Genomic DNA, 20,721 nt, shown 5'->3' with positions numbered 1-20,721 from the left:
AACAATTAAATTATGGAGGCGGAGCCAGCATGAGGCCAGCCCATCACTGAAGCGAATTGGGCTAGACTGGGTTTCGTTTTATAAAATTCAGACTCAGCCTAAGTCAGGCCCATCATATATAATGGATCAGACTTGTGCTGACTATACTAAGCCTGATCTGTAATGGGCTTGGTTAGTCCGGTCCAGTTAACAAATCTCCACTCATTCCCTATATTCTCGCAGATTCAATTAATTGACTGCTTCATTTCATAAGGTAGTGAAAAACGACCTTCCTATTCATCACGTTTATATGATTTTACCATGATTGATGCCGATTATGCTTTCGTTGTGTTGAATTCTTCCCTCAGATATTTATATTGTTTGACATATCGTAATCCATGAAGTGGGCCGATCCATAAATTAAGCTCTTTAAAAGTATTTATTTGGACTAAAATTTGGAGCCCAATGAAACCATATCGAGTTACTGCCTCGGTTCGTGAATAAGAGCTTCATTTCTTTCCGGATTTTAAGAAATATTAAAAAAAGTGGGTAAAAAAATTAAGAGAATATAAGTATAATTCAAATTTGAATGAAATATGAGAGAAATGAGTTTGTGAAATGTGATGTCTATATACCATTTATAGTAAAAGTGAACCGGAAATCCTATTCATGAATGAAAGAGGGAGTAACCTTTTTGTCTACCCAAGTAATTTGTTTATATGGTGTCATTTGTAAGTTTTATGTCTCATATGTGTGATTTGTGATAGGATCCTAAATAGAATTAGATTTTGAATGTAATACATTAACTTGGTACAAGACACATTTTCCCTAAATTACTTATTATTATTGGGACGTTTCTTAATCATGTGATTAATTAGCTATTAATTGACAAAATCAATTAGTAGCAAATCGCATATGATTCTTATTATAATTAAGGAAATGAATATATTATTATTAGGGATGTCAATCGGGCTAACCCGTTCGGGTTCGGGCCAACCCACTCGGGTCGCCGGGCTATTTGGGTGCGGGCCATTCAGGTTATGGATTTTTCGGGTCATAAATTTTCAACCCTAATCCTAACCCGTCGGGTTTTGGGCTAACCCATCCGGCTATTCGGGCCTAAAAGCTTTCGAAAATAATCTCTTGTATCAAAATTTTCTTCTATAAAATGATTTTAAATTTTAGATACTTTTCTTCTTAGTTTCGAATCACATAAAATCTTCAATTTTTCATAGTTTTCTTCAATAATACTTGAAAAGAAGCCTTTCATCTCGATCAACTACAATATAAATTAAAACTTATATTCATGTCATTATTATAGCGTTGTTCGTAACTAATTCTTTATGAAAATTAAAAATCATATCTTACATGAATCATTATTAAAATGATAAATATGTTAAGATTTTGATGGGTTAGTTCTTAATTTTGCCTTGATTGGCTTTGGAGGTGGTAAGACACTAGTAGCAGATGATGAGACGGTGCAATAATGAGTTGAGATGGAACTTGAAAGCTGATATTGTGAGATCGAGTGGAAAAGTGTAGAATGAAGATTGAATAAGACTAATGTAGGGGTGGGAATACGGGTATCCGTGGATACTCGACCGAAAAACCGGGTACCCAAACCCGAAAATCATCTAAATGTCTATCCAAAATCCGACCCGATATATTTTCGGGTACTCCAACACCCGCCCCGGGTATCCTATCAATTTTAACTACACTAGTACGATTTAGTTCTAATAACATAATATATCGTAATTAAACACATGCATTAATAATGAATATTTATGCAACAACAATTATTTAATCTTCCCATAATTGGATAAATGCTTTTAATTAATAAATAAAATTTTAATTTTAACTAATTTTTCATTTAAAATACATTTAATCATAATATTCAAGTAACTTATAAATATTGGTATTAATAAATATTCGAGGAAGATTATTTCACTTAAAAAAATAATGTCATACTGATATTATCATTTAATTTATTATATATGTATATAATATTATAATTTATATATAAATATTATTATTGATATTTGTAATATTTCATGATATAGTGTGTATATATACTGATTAGTGTATACATTATAGTATTATGCCACTGTATACTTGCTAGTCAAAAAATATATTCTACTATAAATTCAAATGTTGTTTTGTTTTTTATTCATTTTTTAGTTATTGAAAAATTTTTTACAAAATGAAGTTTGATTTTTAAGCAACTTATAAAAGTAATGAGTTCTATAACTTTTACCAAATCTGCCTTTCTTTCACTCAATTATTTTTTTGATTGATCTCTTATTAAATCAATCGATTCCCAATTCAATTTTCTATGCGAAGATTTAAATTAAGTTCATATTTAAATGTTGGATCCATACATAGTTAAACTAGATGTTTTAATTAATTTTATGATGAATTGATAATTTCAATTAACCTTAAATTCGTTTGAAAAATTAAAAAAAAATAACAAACATATTACAATAGTAGTTAGATAACTTCATCATTATCTTGATAATATTATGTTTATTTTGCAATCACCAAAGTGAGGTAAAATAAGGAGAGTCTATTATCAAATTCATATGAAAATATGTTTAAGCAATTGATCATTATACGTTTTGATTAGACTTTATAATCAAAGTGAAATCTGCTCAAACAATTAGTATGATTCATATTTTTATATTTTTATTTACGTTGCTACTACAATTCGTAATATCTATCGTTGCTATAGGATACCTCCTCGACCATTATTTATTTGAAGCATGCATTTACATTTACTCGCCTGATTTTTGACTGTTGTATTCAGATATGAATTATTGCCTCACCACCTTCCTTAAGCTACATATGTTGATGAAATCTAAAAATGGTAAATTGGTAATTGAGATACTTATTTTAGGATGGAAGAAGTACCTTCCAACATTATTGAAGGAATTATTCACATGGCTACAATTTGGTAGTACTGCTACTATATGTTCCTCTCTTTAATTATGGGTTTTTGTAAGAAATGAATAGGCAGGCCTTATCTTTAACTTGATTATTGTGTTGTATTGTATTATTGCCTCACCCACTTCTCCTTTTGCTACATATATAGTATAGTATGTTTCTGAAATCTCATGATCAGAGCCACAAAGCAAAAGCAAAATCAGATCGAACTAACTAATCTCACTATCAATGGCAGATGCAGGTTGCAGGTATGCATTAGTTACAGGTGGGAACAAAGGAATCGGATTCGAGGTCTGTAAGCAGTTAGCTTCCAAAGGAATTACAGTGATATTAACTTCAAGGGATGAGAAGAGAGGCAATGAGGCAGTGCAATCCCTCAAGGACTCTGGCCTCTCTGATTATGTGGTTTTTCATCAACTCAATGTTGTCGATTCTGCAAGCATCGCTGCTGCTGCCCAATTCCTCACCACAAAATATGGGAGGCTTGACATTCTGGTATCAAGACACATCTCATCTTCAACTTCCCACCATTAGGCTAACAATTTTTGTGCAGGTGAACAATGCAGGAATACTAGGAGTAGGACTGGAGGGAGATGTTTCAATTCTTCAAGAGCTAGTAGAAGCAAATGTTGCTACAGTCTTTGCCAACTCAGACGTTGAAACTGTTGGAGTATTTGACACACAAAATATAGGAACACTCAACAAAGATGATTTATGGAGGATAAATATTTATAGATTTCTCACAAAAGGATTACAAAATACAATCAAAGTGCTTCAGCACTACAAAGCTTTCTTCTCTCTTTCTCACTTGAGCTAAGGCTCTTTTCTCTCCAACTCACTCACGTTTTCTTTCTTGATTGATTCTTATGATACAATGAACTATAACTACACCTATTTATAGATTTTTGGAGATTGATAAACTAGCTACCTAGTATACACATCTCCACTACGTGTCATGATTAGCTTAATTAGAAAGGCCATCACATGTTAACCATAAATTCCACCGCCTATTACATATTGGATTTGTGGCTTCATTTTGACCATGAACAAATAACTATTCTTCCACTATATGACGTAGAGGACTTGTAAGCATCTTTTTAGCCATGAGAAATCACAAAATTTTCACCACTATTACGAGGTGGTGATGCAGCAGCTTCGTCATTTTTCTTAATCTTGAAGCAATTGAGTTTAATAAACTCAACATCCTCCCTTAAGCTCAATTCTTCAATGTCTTCATGCCGAGCATAAATTTCAATCTTCTAAACACATCCTGCTTTAGTGGCTTTGTAAATATGTCTGCAATTTGATCCTGTGACTTGCAGTATACTAACTCCACATCATTTTGGTTCACGTGCTCCCGAATGAAATGATAACGAGTATCGATATGCTTACTTCTTTCGTGGAACACCGGATTCTTTGCAAGTGCTATTGCAGATTTATTATCAACACGTATCTCCGTCGGGCCTTGTTGCGCGAATCCCAGAAAACTTAGTAAATTTCTCAACCAAATGCAATGGCACACCGTTGAACTTGCTGCAACATACTCAGCTTCACAGGTTGAGAGTGTTACTATAGCTTGCTTCTTGGACAACCAAGTGAAGGCAGCATCTCCAATATAAAAACAGTAGCCAGTAGTGCTTTTTCTTTCATCTAAGTCTCTTCCCCAATCGCTATCCGAATAACCAATAAGCTTAACATCTTGATTAGAGGGATAGAGCATACCTTCATTCAGCGTACCTTTAATATAGCGCAAAATCCTCTTGGCTGCATTCAAATGAGACTGTGACGGCGTTTCCATGTACCTGCTAATTAGTCCAACTCCATAGAGAATATCGGGCCTAGTGCACGTTAGATATCGTAGACTTCCAACCAGGCTTTTGAAGTAAGTTGGATCTACCTCTGCTTCACCATCATGCTTCCTCAATTCTTGACCAATCTCCACGGGAGTATTAACGGGATTGCAAGACTCCATTTTGAACTTCTCCAAGATTTGTTTTGCAAATGAACTTTGAGAGATAAATATCCCATCTTCCTTTTGCACTACCTCAATTCCCAGAAAATGTGCCATCAAGCCAATATCCGTCATCTCGAACTCCTTGATCATGCTCTTCTTGAATTTATGAAACATTGCTTCACAATTTCCAGTAAAAATTAGATCATCAACATATAGGCAAACAAACAATATGTTACCTTTAGCATCTTTCTTCAAGTATAGAGCATGTTCATATGCGCACTTCTCAAAACCATTCCTCAGAAAATATTCATTGATTCTGGAATTCCAGGCGCGAGGTGCTTGCTTGAGCCCGTACAAAGCTTTCTTCAATCTGTAGACTTTATTTTCGGCTCCTTGTTTCACATAACCTTCAGGTTGCTCTACGTAAATTTCTTCTTCAAGAAAGCCATTTAGAAATGCAGACTTCACATCAAGCTGATAGATCTTCCAATTGTGTTGAGCAGCTAGTGAGATAAACATTCTGATCGTCTCAAGACGAGCAACGGGAGCAAATACTTCACTATAATCGATTCCAGCCTTCTGCTTGTATCCTTTCGCCACCAACCTCGCCTTGTACCTTTGCACTTCACCATTGGCATTTTTCTTTGTTTTGAACACCCATTTCACACCAATTGCTTTTCGGCCTTCTGGCAATGTCGTCAACGACCAAGTATCGTTTTTCTCAATTGCATTGATTTCCTCGTCCATTGCAATCTTCCATTTCCTATCTTGCGCAGCATCTGCATAAGCAACTGGATCAGCATCCATAAAAAAACAAATAAGATTCACATTTTCCTCTCCAGCTCCATCAACTTCTTCAGTAGCTTCATATATATCATTCAGATTGCGCATTCTTCTTGGCCTTCCGACTGGACCTTGAGATGATGCTGGTGAATCTGGCTCTTCTACTTCACGTGCTTCTTCTTGCTGATCAGGTACAGTATCCGACGAGCTTGCAGCTTTCTTATCCTCCCAGCTCCATGTTTGATCTTCTTCAAACACCACATCGCGACTTATGATCACCTTCTTCGTGAGTGGGTTATACAATTTGTAACCCATTACTCGATCTCCATATCCCACGAAGATACACTTTTCACCTTTGTCATCAAGCTTGATTCTTCGAGCTTCAGGAATTTTGGCATAAGCAATACAGCCAAAAACTCTCAAGTGCGCAATACCGGGCTTGAACGAACTCCATGCTTCTTCAGGCGTCATGTTGCGAACACTTTTGGTTGGACATCGATTCAAGAGATACACTGCTGTTGCGACAGCTTCAGCCCAGAATTCTCGAGGTAAGTCTTTCCCTTTCATCATACTTCTCACCATATCAAGAATTGTTCGGTTCTTCCTTTCAGCAACACCATTCAGTTGAGGAGTATATGGAGGTGTGAGCTGGTGAACGATTCCATGCTCCTTGCAGAACTTTTCGAACAAATCGGATGTAAACTCACCACCTTGGTCGGATCTGAGAACTTTAATATAGTGCCCACTCTGTCTTTCAACAAGAATTTTGAACTCTTTGAAAATATCAAACACCTCAGATTTTCTTTTCAAGAAATATACCCAAGTCTTTCTGGAATAATCATCAATGAAAGTCAAAAAATACTGATTACCTCCATTAGAAACAGGCTTCAGAGGACCGCATACGTCTGTATGAACGATCTGCAACGGGCGTGATGCTCTCCATCTCATTTCTTTAGAGAAGCTTGGCCTATGATGTTTGCCAAGTATGCAACCTTCGCAAACTTCTTCAGGATGATCAATATATGGCAAACCTTTCACCATATTCTTTGTGGAAAGAAGCTTTAAACCACCAAAATTTAGATGTCCAAGACGCAAATGCCATAACCACGATTCATCTTTAACAATGGAATTCATGCACTTCAACGTATCATGTTTCATATTCAATGCAAATAATCTATTTTTGGACATCTTCACACAGGCAACCAAATTACCACGAGCATCATTGATAGTAAGGCGAGAATTCTTGATACTAACATCAAATCCTTTCTCCAGCAATTGACCAAGACTCAAAATATTACTTTTCATGGCAGGCACATAATAGACGTCATATATAAAACCATGATTTCCATTCTTCAGCTTAATCAGGATGTTACCTTTTCCTTGAACAGCAACTTTTGAGGAATCTCCAAAGGTCACGTCTCCATAAGATGTCTCTTTCAGCTCCACGAAGAGTTCTTTATTCCCGCACATGTGATTGCTTGCTCCAGTGTCCAAGTACCACATGCTGCACTGGTCACCTTCAAGTCCTTTGTGAATAAAAAGAGAGGTTGAAGTTACCTGCTCATTATCATCTCCACCATCGGCATAATTGACTTGTTGATTGGTCTTGGTATTTTCGGCTATTGGACACTCATAACTGTAATGCCCGAATTCGTGACAAGTATAGCACTCGACATTTGCTTTATCAAACCCTTGTTGATTGTAGGGTTGAGAATAACCGCCTCTATACTGACCTCTTCCTCGTCCTCGTTGTCCATAAGAATTTCGACCTCTGCCTCGATAGGTGAAATTCTGTCGTCCTCCCTTGTTTTGATAATTCTGACCTCGTCCTCCTTGGCTATGGTAATTCTGTCCACGTCCTCCATCATACTGGTAATTTTGGCCGCGTCCTCCTCGACCACGATAACCTCGACCTCGGCCTCGGTTGTATCCACCACGTGATGTCCCAGGCGCAGACTTCTTATCTTCTTGGATTGACATCTTCGCTTGTAGCATATGCTCAAGTGATGGAGTGGTCTTTTTCTTCATGCGTTGCTCGTGGACTTCCAAGCTGCTCTGCAACTGGTCGATAGACATGGTGTTGAGATCTTTTGATTCTTCGATAGCAGCAACGACGTGCTCAAATTTCGACGTCAAGGAACGAAGAATTTTCTCAATGACGCGAACATCTTCAATGTTCTCCCCTTGCCTTTTCATTTGATTCACAATAACTAATGTTCTTGTGAAGTAGTCTGAAATGCTCTCCGCTTCAGACATGGCCAAACTTTCGAACTCGCCACGTAGGATCTGCAGTCGAACTCGTATCGCCTTATCAACGCCGGTGAAAGCATTCTTCAGAATCTCCCAGGCTTGTTTTGACGTGGTGGCGGCACTTACTTTCTCGAACGTGGTTTCATCAATACCTTGATAGATATTGAATAACGCCTTCTTGTCTCGTTTCCTAGCGTCTCTGAGGGCGTTCCTCTGGTTGTTCGTCAGGGCATCTTCGGCTTCTTGGGAGGCAGGTTCGGTGTAGCCGTCTTGAACAATATCCCACAACTCTTGTGATTGCAACAAGACTCGCATATGAATACTCCAATTTCCATAATTGTGTTTCTCCAATTTGGGAATTTGGGGTTGGACCATGTTCAACGTTGCCGCCATAGGTAGGATCGAGTGGCTCTAGATACCAGATTTGTTGGAGTATTTGACACACAAAATATAGGAACACTCAACAAAGATGATTTATGGAGGATAAGTATTTATAGATTTCTCACAAAAGGATTACAAAATACAATCAAAGTGCTTCAGCACTACAAAGCTTTCTTCTCTCTTTCTCACTTGAGCTACGGCTCTTTTCTCTCCAACTCACTCACGTTTTCTTTCTTGATTGATTCTTATGATACAATGAACTATAACTACACCTATTTATAGATTTTTGGAGATTGATAAACTAGCTACCTAGTATACACATCTCCACTACGTGTCATGATTAGCTTAATTAGAAAGGCCATCACATGTTAACCATAAATTCCACCGCCTATTACATATTGGATTTGTGGCTTCATTTTGACCATGAACAAATAACTATTCTTCCACTATATGACGTAGAGGACTTGTAAGCATCTTTTTTAGCCATGAGAAATCACAAAATTTTCACCACTATTACGAGGTGGTGATGCAGCAGCTTCGTCATTTTTCTTAATCTTGAAGCAATTGAGTTTAATAAACTCAACAGAAACGCCGCTGCAGCTGAAAGCAAAAGGAACTATGATCCAGACATACGAGGCTGCAGAAGAGGTCATGCAGACAAACTACTACGGTGTAAAGAGAGTGACAGAAGCCTTCATTCCTCTCCTCCAACTATCTGCTTCACCAACTATCGTCAATGTCTCCTCCATGTTCGGCCATCTTCGCCTCTTGCGAAACGAGCGCGCAAAAGCTGTGCTTAGCAATGAGGTGGGCCTGACCGAAGAGAGCGTAGATGCGGTGGTGCGAGAATTCCTCAAAGACTTCAAAGAGGGGAGATTGGAGGAGAGCAAGTGGCCGAGTCATGGTGCGGCCTATAAAGTGTCTAAAGCGGCTTTGAATGGATACACAAAAGTGTTGGCTAAGAAGCACGCTGATTTCGTCATCAACAGCCTCTGCCCTGGCTTTGCGAGAACGGATATTACTAGCAATCTCGGCGCCATCAGCGCCGAGGAGGCCGGTGGGAGGGTGGTTAAGGTGGCGCTGCTGCCTCGTGGAGGGCCGACGGGGGGATACTTTATTGACAAGGATTTGTATGGTATTGGTACTTGCTGATGGATAGTCATTCCATGTGTGTGTGGAATTCTTGGGATGCATATGCCTTTTCCTATAAAATAAGTAGCATGATTATGCTCAAGAATTACTACTATATTAATGATATAATCTGTTATAATTACTACAAATTCGTGGTATTAGTATTAGATCCAAGCATGTGTCTTATTTACCAGTTTTAATTCTCTTCCTAATAGACACCATCATACAGCACATAGAAGCCTTAGAACACAACAAAAACACAGAATAATCAAACTAATAAAGAAAAACACAATTATCGATTTCTTAAATTCAGAATTGGTTATTGATAATAATCAAAACGGACAGTAAAACAATCAAACGTACAGTTTGATTAGTGATGTAAAAATCCTAAAAAAGAAAGGTAACTATTCTCTCATTGTAAATTAAATACTCCCATCACTTTGCCTCTCTCTACAAATTTTAAGAAAAATAAATAGAAAAACTAATACATCTTATTTTTATATACTATCTAATTCATAAAAATAATTATATTTTTTTCTTTTTGGCCATCAACTAAAATTAGTCTTTATTTATTTTATATAAATATAAATTTTCTATTTAAAGAGTTTGACCTCATTTTTTATTGGCAATTCTTAAAACTCATGTCACCAAGTTATTTTTAATGGACAAGGTAATAATAGTTTGATAGTAAAATATAAATAGAATAAACTAGTGAAATATAGAATTTATTAAAAATAATAAACATGTAAATAGGAACATTTAATTGTAGACATTTAAAATGAAAATATAAGATATTTAATGCCGAAGGTCGATAGAGTAGTTAATTAGCCTCCATTCGCTTCCTAGCTAATCATGTCGATTGAAAATTTTAAATTAATTATATTAATCAATTTATTAACATTGAAATTTTATATTAAATGCTAAATCGGGATGTAAATATAGGAAAGAAAATCAAATAAGGAGTACCAAGTATACAAGTATTAAGCACAGTACGTAACATGTTGTGATTCGTTCGCGATTCGACTTTTTGGGAATTTTGTTTGGACACGAATGTTATATGGTTGTGATTCCAAGTTCAACACATGCAATAACTTCAGTATATGACTTGATGCTTTTTGGAAGTTTGAATGCAGTGGAATGACAGTCGATCGGGGGCCTACTTTTATGATGTGTATGCAATACTTGATAGTGTTGCGTATATGTGTGGAAGACTTGGCATCACCATTATAGATTTATAGTAAAGGCATTTTGCAGTAGCGTCTATAAAACACCCGACCCGATTGTCGGGTTTATCAACGCTATTGCAGTCATCTGCCCGAAAAAATTTGTCGCAGCCGACCTAGGGTCGACGGTCATCACAGCTCCATGATTTCCTCGGTGCTAATGCGGTGGGTTTTGCCAACTTTCCTGCCGTAGTAATTTTAGTTTAGTTTTCTACTATTTAACTTCACTCTATAAATATCCTGTTTTTCACCTCATTTCATCACTCCTTCACTCTAGTCTAATCTTTTCATCTCATTTATTTTCCCTAGAAAGCAAAACCCGACGAAACTCCGATGTTCCCCGGTGGTTCCTTCTGTGGTGGTCCTTCCTTTGTGCTCCCTTCGTCTCATAAAAATAAGGACATTTTCCATTTTTGGATGCACTATAAAAATACCTCATTTTATTTATTTTAACATCTTTCTCTCTAATAAAGTGGCCTCCGTTTTCCACTAATAATATTATAATTATTATTTCTTTCTATCTTTTTCTTACTTTACCAATTGTGCATTAATTTTCTTGTTGTCCTAAATGTCCATATTTTTATGGGATGGATGGAGTAACTTTTTTTATTAAATTAAATATGTTTTGGTATTGCCTTTAATTGATGTTATTTTGCTATTTGATTTTATTTGATAACACAAAAACTTTTAGTAAAAATGAAAATAGAGGTGAAATGCCCTTGATGGTATTTTCATCCAAAACAAATTTGAAACAATGAAAAAGTAGCACAAACGATATTACATCGAAATTAATGAACCTCAAAAGATATTTTCAAATGTTACGTATCAAAATTAATACCTTGACAAAGTTCGCTAATATTTTTTTTTTTCAGGGACTGTGTTCAATGTTCAATAACACGATATAGTTTCCTCTATTATTATGGGTCACCAGACAATATAGGTTCCCACTATACTTATGTGTTTTTGTGAGCTATGCATTGTCTTGCCTAATTTCTTGAATGTAATGGTCACCTATGCAAATTCCTCACCAATTTCTTTTTGCTACATATGTTGATGAAATCTCATCGGATCCACATAGCAAAAGAAAAATTTCATCGATCACTAAATAATCTCACTATCAATGGCGGATGCAGGTGTCAGGTATGCATTAGTCACCGGTGGGAATAAAGGAATCGGTTTGGAGATATGTAAGCAGTTAGCTTCCAAAGGAATTAAGGTGATTTTAACTTCAAGGGATGAGAAGAGAGGCCTTGAAGCACTGCAAATCGTCAAGGACTCTGGCCTCTCTCATCATGTGGATTTTCTTCAACTCAATGTCATCGACGCTGCAAGCATCGCTGCTGCTGTCCAATTCCTCACTACAAAATATGGGAGGCTTGACATTCTGGTATCAATTCATTGTATCAATATATCTAATATTTATATTTATCATGCCATTGTTAGGTAACCATCGGGGTTTTAGCTTTTGAAAGGCCCGAGGCACCAAAATATTCCATGGTTCAAAATCACGACTCCGCAGTCATTTTCCCATAGACGTTTACCATATCTGCTCATACATGACTTGGAATGTGGCCACAAACCAAGTCACTAGACTGGCCAACCCGTACGCTGACACACGGTCTACCATAGGTGTACACTAATCCAAGTAGGGTTTGCGGCCCTACAAGGACCCGAATTCGATTTAAACAATAAATGGCAAAGCCATTTCAGATAGGCACGTTAAAACAAAAATTATGGCATGATAAACAATTTGCATTTCATTCCCATCGATAATATAGTTAGGACATTGTCCTTATTTAAAAAGAGAGCCCACCTCGAATGTTTAATCCGAAATTATATTCTTTCCCTTGCGATCAAGATTCACTTGCGATATATCACCTTTAGAATTTAAAAAGTAACACATAGATCAGCACAAGGAATTCAAACAAAATAAGATGCATGCATCCTAAGGCTTCGATTATTTTTATCGAGTAAATTACAAATTCTTCCCAATTAAAAGCTTAAGGATTTCGATCAATTCCGGCCACTCACGTCCCCGACAATTTTGCGAAAAGATAAGTCGACCCACAATAGATTTGTTAGCTCCAAATCATTAAACAAATGAAACTGCCCAGAAAATTTAGTAATTCTAGTTCAAAAACACTCAAGTAGTCCAAAACCAATTCATGTTTGAAGGAGCCCATCTAGAATAAAACAAGGCAGCCCAATGACCCATTTGGAAAAAAAACAAAATAATATACACAAAACTCCCTTTCCCAACACATACACGTATACTCCTCCACCTTACTTTAACAAATACTATCAACTGTATTAGAGAAATAAAACAAAGGATGCAAAATACTCCCATCCCAGAAACCGTCGCCAATCTCCGTTGAGAACCGCTGTCGCACAGCACCTCGGTGTCGCCAGTCGCCGCTGCTCCTGAATCAGCCGCTGCTGGCTCCAATTTGTCGCTCAGCGCCGCCGCAGCCTCGATCTCACCCCCGAACAACCCCGCACGATATAAGTTATGAATTTGGTTTCATGAATTAAGTTCGGTTCTTTATTTAGATTGTTTGAATTATCGAATTGCTTCGGTTGATAGTTCCATGAGATGCACAGGTATGGAATCGGATTTGGGAGGGAAAAGTGTATACCTTCAATTTGTTGATAGTAAATGAACAAACGATGTCCTCCTCCCTCGAGCTTGGTTTTCGATTATTCTGTCACGGAGAAGTAGTTTTGGAAGTTTTTGATTAGCAGCATTTGTTGCATGCATGAGATGTGCGTCTATATCAAGAGAGACATGCATGCAACGTATGATCCACATGAGTGATGCGATGGCGCTTATGTGGAGTGGGCACGTGAATAAGCTGTGGGGATCAATAAGGAGCACGTGTTTCATCCGAATGTGCATGAGTGAGATGGCGGGTGAGCTGGCAAGTGAGGCGTGGGATCCATGGAAAGCAGAGTATAAAAAGAGATCGCGCCATTTTCATTTCGTGTGTGTTGTGTGATTGTTCATGTGTTTTAGATCGCGGATCTGAAGCATTGTATCGCGTTTATTGCTTTCTTGTTGTTACCTTCATTATCCTTCCTAATTTCGTAATACAATTCCTCTTTTTAATCGCGTCAATATTATGAATTCGTTGTGATATTTGTGAGATCGTGGTGTTGCGAGCTAGCTCTGTTCATAATTGGGCGATCACGAGCTAAATTCGCATCAAGTGGTATCCAGAGCCTTCGTTCTCAGGACGTGGGATCGGTGACGCGAAGTATGGAGATGGAAAGGAAAGTGATGGATCTGGTGGAAAAGCGAGTGAGTGAGTTGTTGGAGAAGGCAACAAAAGCTCAGAACGGGAAGCTCGATCAAATTACCGATGCAATTGCAGCAATTAATCTGCAAAACCAAAAAAATAGAGCGGTGTTGGAGAATGGGGAAGGAGGTAGTGGCGGCGGTAGTCGGGAAGGGAGTGATTGGGGGCAATCCACACGATATGAGTTTCCGAAATTCGATGGGGATGGATTTGAGGGCTGGGTGATGCGAGCTGAGTATTTTTTTCAGGTGGCGAGGGTGCCGGAGGAAGAAAGAGTATGGGTGGCTGCGATCCATTTGGAGGGGAAGGCGATGCAGTGGCATAAAGGCTTTGAGAGTCTTCATGGTGATGTGGCGTTTGCAGATTGGAGAAATTACATCGATGGGCTAGCCGCTCGCTTTGGAGCGAATGCATTCGAAGATCCGTTGTCAGATCTTTGAAATCTCAATCAGAGAGGGACATTGCAAGCTTACATGGATGTTTTTGATGAGCTATACCCGAGAGCTGGTATTAGGGAGGATCATGCCTTAAGTTTTTTCTTATCTGGATTAGTGGATGAGTTGCAGATGCCAGTGAGAATGTTCAAACCAAAGAGATTAGTTGAGGCCTACTCATTAGCTAAGCTGCAGGAGCTCACAGTCAAGGCGTTAGGAGGAGGGAAGTCTAAGGGAAATCAGAGTGGGATATCCTCTGGTAGCAGCTATTACTCGAGCAGCAAACCATTAGCTGTGACAGCCACCAACAAACCGGTGGGAAACTTTGGTAATTGGGGCGAAAATAACAGGGATCACACTCATTCTGGGGGAGTCAGGGCTAGTGCAAATTTAACACCAAAAGAGTGGGATGAGAAGAGGGCAAGGAAGGAGTGTTTCTGGTGTCCTGAAAAATTCACACCTAATCACAAATGCTCAATAAGGAAATCCTTTGTAATACAACTACTACAGAGAGAGGAGCCAGTGGAACCAGAGGAAGCTGAGGAAGAGGTTGAGAATGGGGGAGAAGAGGAGCTGGATCTACAATTGTCCTTACATACCGTTTGGGGAAAGGATGGACCTCAAGTGATGAGGATTAGGGGGTTGTGCCAAAAGAAGGCCCTGAAAATTCTGGTGGACACAGGCAGCACACATAACCTTTTGAGCTCTAAGATGGCTAAGAGGATTAATTGTGAGCTGATACAGGTAGACTCAAGGGCAGTGGAAGTAGCTAAAGGGCAAAAGTGTAGCAGTTTTGAATGGGAAATGCAGGGCTCTACATTCCAAACTGAAGTCTACATCATCAATCTAGAAACATATGATCTTATTTTGGGAGGGGAATGGCTGTCTACCTTAGGAGAAATAAGGTGGAGGGAAAAGAGGTTAAGTTGCAAGGGGAATTGTGGTCTCCCAAAACTGAGCAGTTGCATTGCTTGCATGTTCTCAATCAGCAAGAAAGTGATGAGGATGAAAGGAAAATTAGCCAATTAATGTCAGGCTGTGGAAATTGATTGGGGTTGTTGTTATGAGGTCAGTGTAGAGGAGTTATGGCCTGGCTTTAAGGACATTCTGGAGAGAAATGCTGAAGTATTCCTGGAGCCCAAGACATTGCCACCCCAGAGGGACCAGGATCACAAAATTGTGTTGAAAGATGGTGCTGAGGCAGTTAATATTAGGCCTTACAAGTATGCAGCACAACAAAAGGATTCTATTGAGACCATGATTGCAGAAATGTTGGAAGCTGGGGTGATTAAGCATAGTGAGAGCCCTTTTGCTAGTCCAGTGGTGTTGGTAAAGAAGAAGGATCATGATAAGGCTAATTTCATGCATCGGTTATGTGGTGAAAAACACTTTATTTTACTGGGTCTAACGCAGTTTTTAAGCCAGGTGTGTGAAGGAGACGCTAGATCCAGGAAGAGCTGAAGGCAATGGACTAGCGAAGGAAAATGAAGGAAAGTGAGCAGAGTTGAAGAGAAAAAAATGGCTAGACGAAGGAAGTCAATAGCTGAGGGCAACAAAGACTACTCATACCTCGCTGGACCCACTTCTACGCCTATAAATAAAGGAGCATGCAGCACACGCCAGAGACATGATTTTTGCTCTCAGCTCACACACTCAAACACACACTTGGGAAAAAGGGGAATTATGGGGTAGTTAAGGGTTTCTAGGGGTTCATCTTCGGCGAAAGATTAGTCGTAACACCGTCCTCACGGAGGGCGAAGAAACAATCGGTTTACATTCAGTTTTCTGCACTTTTATTCCGTCGAACTTCAACATTTTGGAAGTCGATTTGGTTGTTTGCTATTACCGTTATCTATGCATTTGGTTTATGTCATGTTGGTGTTTATCTTGTGTTGATTTACGTTGATTCTGTGTTTTTGAGGTTTAATTTCGGAAGTTGAATGTTATTCTCTGTTTTGGATAATTTTGTGCTTGATTTGGGAAAGAGGTTGTGGATCTGTGTTCTTGTTGATCGGTGGTTGTTTGGCGAATCTGCAGCTATGGGTATACTTTTGGTCGGAGTTTGTGTTGGATGCTTGGATCCGGAGTGGATTTAGCATCCGAAGTTGGATCTGAACAGGAGAATCAAGTTGTGCATGGATTTCGAACTTTTTGGTCTCTTTTCATTTTACTTCGTCTAGTAGTCGCAGATCTGCTTAGTTTTAAATTGTTCTTCGTTTAAATGTTTTAAATTCAGTCTGCTTCGTTTCCGATTCACGTTCCATCTCTGTTTCTACTGAAATTTTTATGCAAATTGATTAGAGAAGATGATGTCGCTGTTAGTTGGTACTTTAGTTAGTTGTTTTTCAGCTTTTCATCCATACTTTACCTTTTCAGCAAATGGTCCCCACCGTCAGTTCATTTCCCAGGTCTAGGTAATTTAGGAAATAGTTTCTTAAATCTAGTGACTATCTCGTTTTTCCAGTTATATGCATGATTTCTGTTCAGCCTAGATCTAGCTGTTAGCGTAGCAGGTTTCAACTCCAAGTTTAGTTTAATTTTCTCAACCCAAAAATGCATGGCAACAGCCAACCCAAAAATAGTCCCGAATCCTTGAGCATGTTTAATTACGCATTCATCTCTGTGGGATCGATCCCTACTTCCCTGTGCTAATTTTAGTATACGTGGTTGAGGGTTTTGAAGCGATATTCTGTGTGTCTAACGACCGAGATCTTCCAACGTTCCGTGAGTTCCTAGACCTTATGATCTAGTGGATTCGCTGGACCTAGGAAACTTGTTATTCCTTTCTGTGCACGCAGTCTTTAAACAAGAAAAAAATTCCCAAGCTTCAGATCACTCTTGGAGGATGTGTGTGGACTACAGAGCTTTAAACGCTATCACTGTGAAGGATAAATACCTCATTCCTGTCATTGAGGAGCTTCTGGATGAATTGGGCTCAGCTTCTTGGTTTTCAAAGATTGATCTAAGGTCAGGATATTGGTAGGTACACATGAGGCCTGAGGATGTGTATAAGACTGCTTTTAAAACACATGCTGGCCATTATGAATTTTTAGTAATGCCATTTGGTTTAACCAATGCCCCTACTACATTTCAAAATCTTATGAATACGGTCTTTAGGGAGCATCTCAGAAAGTTTGTGTTGGTTTTCTTTGATGATATATTGGTGTATAGTTGTAGTAGAGAAGAGCATGAGCTGCACTTATCCACTGTCATGGACTTAATGAAGAAGAATAGTTTGTTGGCTAAAAGATCCAAGTGCACCTTTGGGTGTAGGAAGGTTGAATACTTAGGCCATGTGATCTCTGAGGAGGGGGTAGCCACTGATGAAGGGAAGATTGAGGTGGTAAATAACTGACCCCAGCCTAAGACCATTAAACATATCAGAAGTTTTTTAGGCTTGACTGGCTACTACAGAAGGTTTGTCTCTCATTATGGAACAATTGCTAAACCCTTGGTGGAGGTGATTAAAGAGTCAGTGTTTAAATGGACTAAGGAAGCACAACTTGCTTTTGAAAAATTGAAATCTGCTATGATTTCAGCTCCAGTTCTGGCCTTACCTGATTTTTCTAAAGAATTTATAGTGGAGACTGATGCATCTGGGATAGGAATTGGAGCCGTTTTGATGCAGGAAAAGCACCCAATAGCTTATATCAGTAAAGCCTTATCTCCCAGATATCAATCTCCGTCAGTGTATGAGAAGGAGTTGTTGGCTATTCTGATGGCAGTGCGGAAGTGGTATCATTATCTTCAATGTAAGAAATTTATTATTTTTACTGATCACCAGAGCCTAAAGTACATGCTGGAACAGAAGCTCACCACCCCTACTCAACAAGCATGGATGGCTAAATTGATACACTTTGACAATGAAATCAGGTACAAGAGAGGAGTTGAAAACTCTGCTGCTGATGCCCTATCTCGAGTTCCTGATATTATGACTTATGCTCTTACATCTTATATAATTCCTCTAGAGTTTATTGCCCAAATTAAAGCTTCATGGGAAGCTGATTCTCAGATTCAACAGCTGATCTCTGACATACAGCAAGATGCTACTACACATTCATCTTTCAGATGGAGTAATGGAGAGTTGGGGAGGTTTGGAAGGCTGGTGGTGGGGAATGATATACATTTGAAGGCTAAGATCTTGTCTATTTTGCATGATTCTGCATTGGCTGGACACTCGGGCACACTTGCTACTTATAAGAGAATTTCTGCCCTCCTCTATTGGCCTAAGATGGTGAAGGATGTGAGGGAGTTTGTACGGATGTGTGTCACTTGCCAGAGATACAAGCCAGGAAATTCTTCACCTGCAGGGTTATTACAGCCTCTTCCCACACCTACAACTATATTTACTAACCTCACCATGGATTTCATTGAGGCACTACCAGTCTCACAAGGCAAGGATACTATATTGGTAGTGGTGGACAGGTTGAGCAAGCATGCTGATAAGGCTAATTTCATGCATCGGTAATGTGCAAAAAAATGTTATAAATTGCTGGGTCTAACACGTTTCCTAAGCCAGGTGTGTGAAGAAAATCGCTAGATCAAGGAAGTAAGGAAGGAGATGGTCTAGCGAAAGAAAAGGACGAAATGAGCAGGATTTATAAGGAAAATTGGTGTGACGGGGGAGTCTACAGCTGAGGGCAACAAAGTCATTATCAATACCTCGCTGGACCCACTAAAGCGCCTATAAATAGAGAGGAGCATGCATCGTGATAGAGGAGTTTTTTCACTCTTCTTAGCTCATATATTTTACACACACTTGGGAAACATTCTGGGGGATAATCGTGATAGGGGGGGTACTTTCTAGAGATCTCGAGTTTGGTAACACCGTCCCAGTGAGGGCGAAGATACATTTGTTTTAATTTTGGCTGTTTTTGCTAGTTTCCACCGTCGAACTTCACTTTTGGGAGTCGACTTTGATGTTGATGATGTTTAACTGTTTATCGCTCATGGATCTGAGTTTAGCTGTTTAATTTCAAGTTACTTTTGCTTAGATCTCTCTACTGTTAGCGTAATTCTTAAATTGCTATGTCGATCTCTGTTTATTTCGTTATTGAGGTGTTTGATGTGGAATTGGGTGACAGATCTGTGGTTGATTGAGTGTTCGGAGCTTAAATTTGTAAATCTGACGTGATGGAGAATTTCTTCTGTTTGGAGTCCGTATCGGGCACTTGGATCCGGAGTGGATTTAGCGTCTGAAGTTGGTTTTGGCGTGTGAAAGAAACAGTAGTGAATAGACTTGTTTTATTTCCTTGTTTTCTATTTCCCTTCGTCTAGGTATGCAGATTTGTAAGTTCTTCGTTATTTATGCATAGATTTGATTCCAAGTTAGTAGCTCTGTTTTTGATTTGCTTATGTGTTTTTTCTCAAGAAGTTTTATGCGAATTTGGTTGTAGAAGACGATGTCACTGTCAGTTAGTACTAGAGTTAGTTATTCTGCCACTTTCCAGTCGTACTCTGCTTTTTCTTAGATGTGGTCCCATCGTAAAATTATTTCCTAGGTCTAGCTGTTAGGTTGAGTTTCTTTCTAATATTCCCAAGTCAAGTTAATTTTAATTTTTCCTCAACCCAAGAAAATGCGTGGCAGCAGCCAACACCAAAAATACTCCCAAATCCTTGATTACGATTCTTACGCATCCTTCTCTGTGGGATCGATCCCTACTTCCCTATACTAGGTTTAGTAAAGTGGTTGAGGGTTTTTGAAGCGGGAAAGTACTTGTGTGTCCGACGACCGGGATTCCACGCAACCTACGAGTTCCTAGACCAAGTGATCTAGTGGACTTGCTGGATCTGGGGAACCTGCCTTATTTGAATTTCGCAAACACTGCACACACACCACACTTGTACTGTCACACCCAGAGATAAGAAGCTTCATATGCCCACTTCATGGCATTATCACACCCTTTTACAGCTAAGAAAGTGGCTGAGGTTTTCTTGGATTCGGTTTTCAAGTTACATGGGATGCCAATCAAGATTGTCAGTGATAGAGGGGCTATATTTGTGGGAGCTTTTTGGAAGAAGTTCTTTGCCTTATTGGGTGTTGATCTGCTATACTCTACTGCTTACCACCCTGAAACAGATGGCCCATCTGAGGTAGTTAATAGGTGTCTACAATGCTACTTAAGATGCACAGTTGGTGAAAAACCACACTCATGGATACATTGGCTAGGATTGGCTGAATATTGGTACAACATTACATATCATTCAAGTATTAAAATGACTCCATTCGAGGCACTCTATGGATTTGCTCCTCCTCTGCATATACCCTACCTTCCTGGAGATTCTAGTGTAGAGGCTGTGGATATAGCTCTACGAGACAGAAAGAGTATGATTGAAGTACTTAAGAGGAA

At 38.8% G+C, this 20,721-nt stretch overlaps 1 protein-coding gene and 1 long non-coding RNA gene across 2 annotated transcripts; both read left to right on the top strand.

The window, feature by feature from the left end:
* The first annotated feature begins 3,141 nt into the window (after positions 1-3,141).
* On the top strand, positions 3,142-9,473 carry LOC125198138 ((-)-isopiperitenone reductase-like). Its single transcript, XM_089063826.1, has 3 exons — positions 3,142-3,414; positions 3,473-3,576; positions 8,872-9,473. Exons 1-3 carry the CDS (start codon positions 3,148-3,150, stop codon positions 9,437-9,439), a joined length of 939 nt encoding a protein of 312 aa, XP_088919952.1. The 5' UTR covers positions 3,142-3,147; the 3' UTR covers positions 9,440-9,473.
* Positions 9,474-10,675: 1,202 nt separating this feature from the next.
* LOC125198645 (uncharacterized) lies at positions 10,676-12,146 on the top strand. Its single transcript, XR_016135448.1, has 2 exons — positions 10,676-10,806; positions 11,775-12,146. It is a non-coding gene; the product is annotated as an uncharacterized LOC125198645 (long non-coding RNA).
* The last annotated feature ends 8,575 nt before the right edge of the window (positions 12,147-20,721 follow it).

This window comes from Salvia hispanica, chromosome 2, assembly GCF_029641045.1.
Source record: "Salvia hispanica isolate PSC_SH4W2 chromosome 2, Shi_PSC_v1, whole genome shotgun sequence".
NCBI classification, from domain to species: Eukaryota; Viridiplantae; Streptophyta; class Magnoliopsida; order Lamiales; family Lamiaceae; genus Salvia; species Salvia hispanica.
Note: the sequence above shows the minus strand (reverse complement) of the source record. Positions and strands in the feature narration are given on the sequence as shown.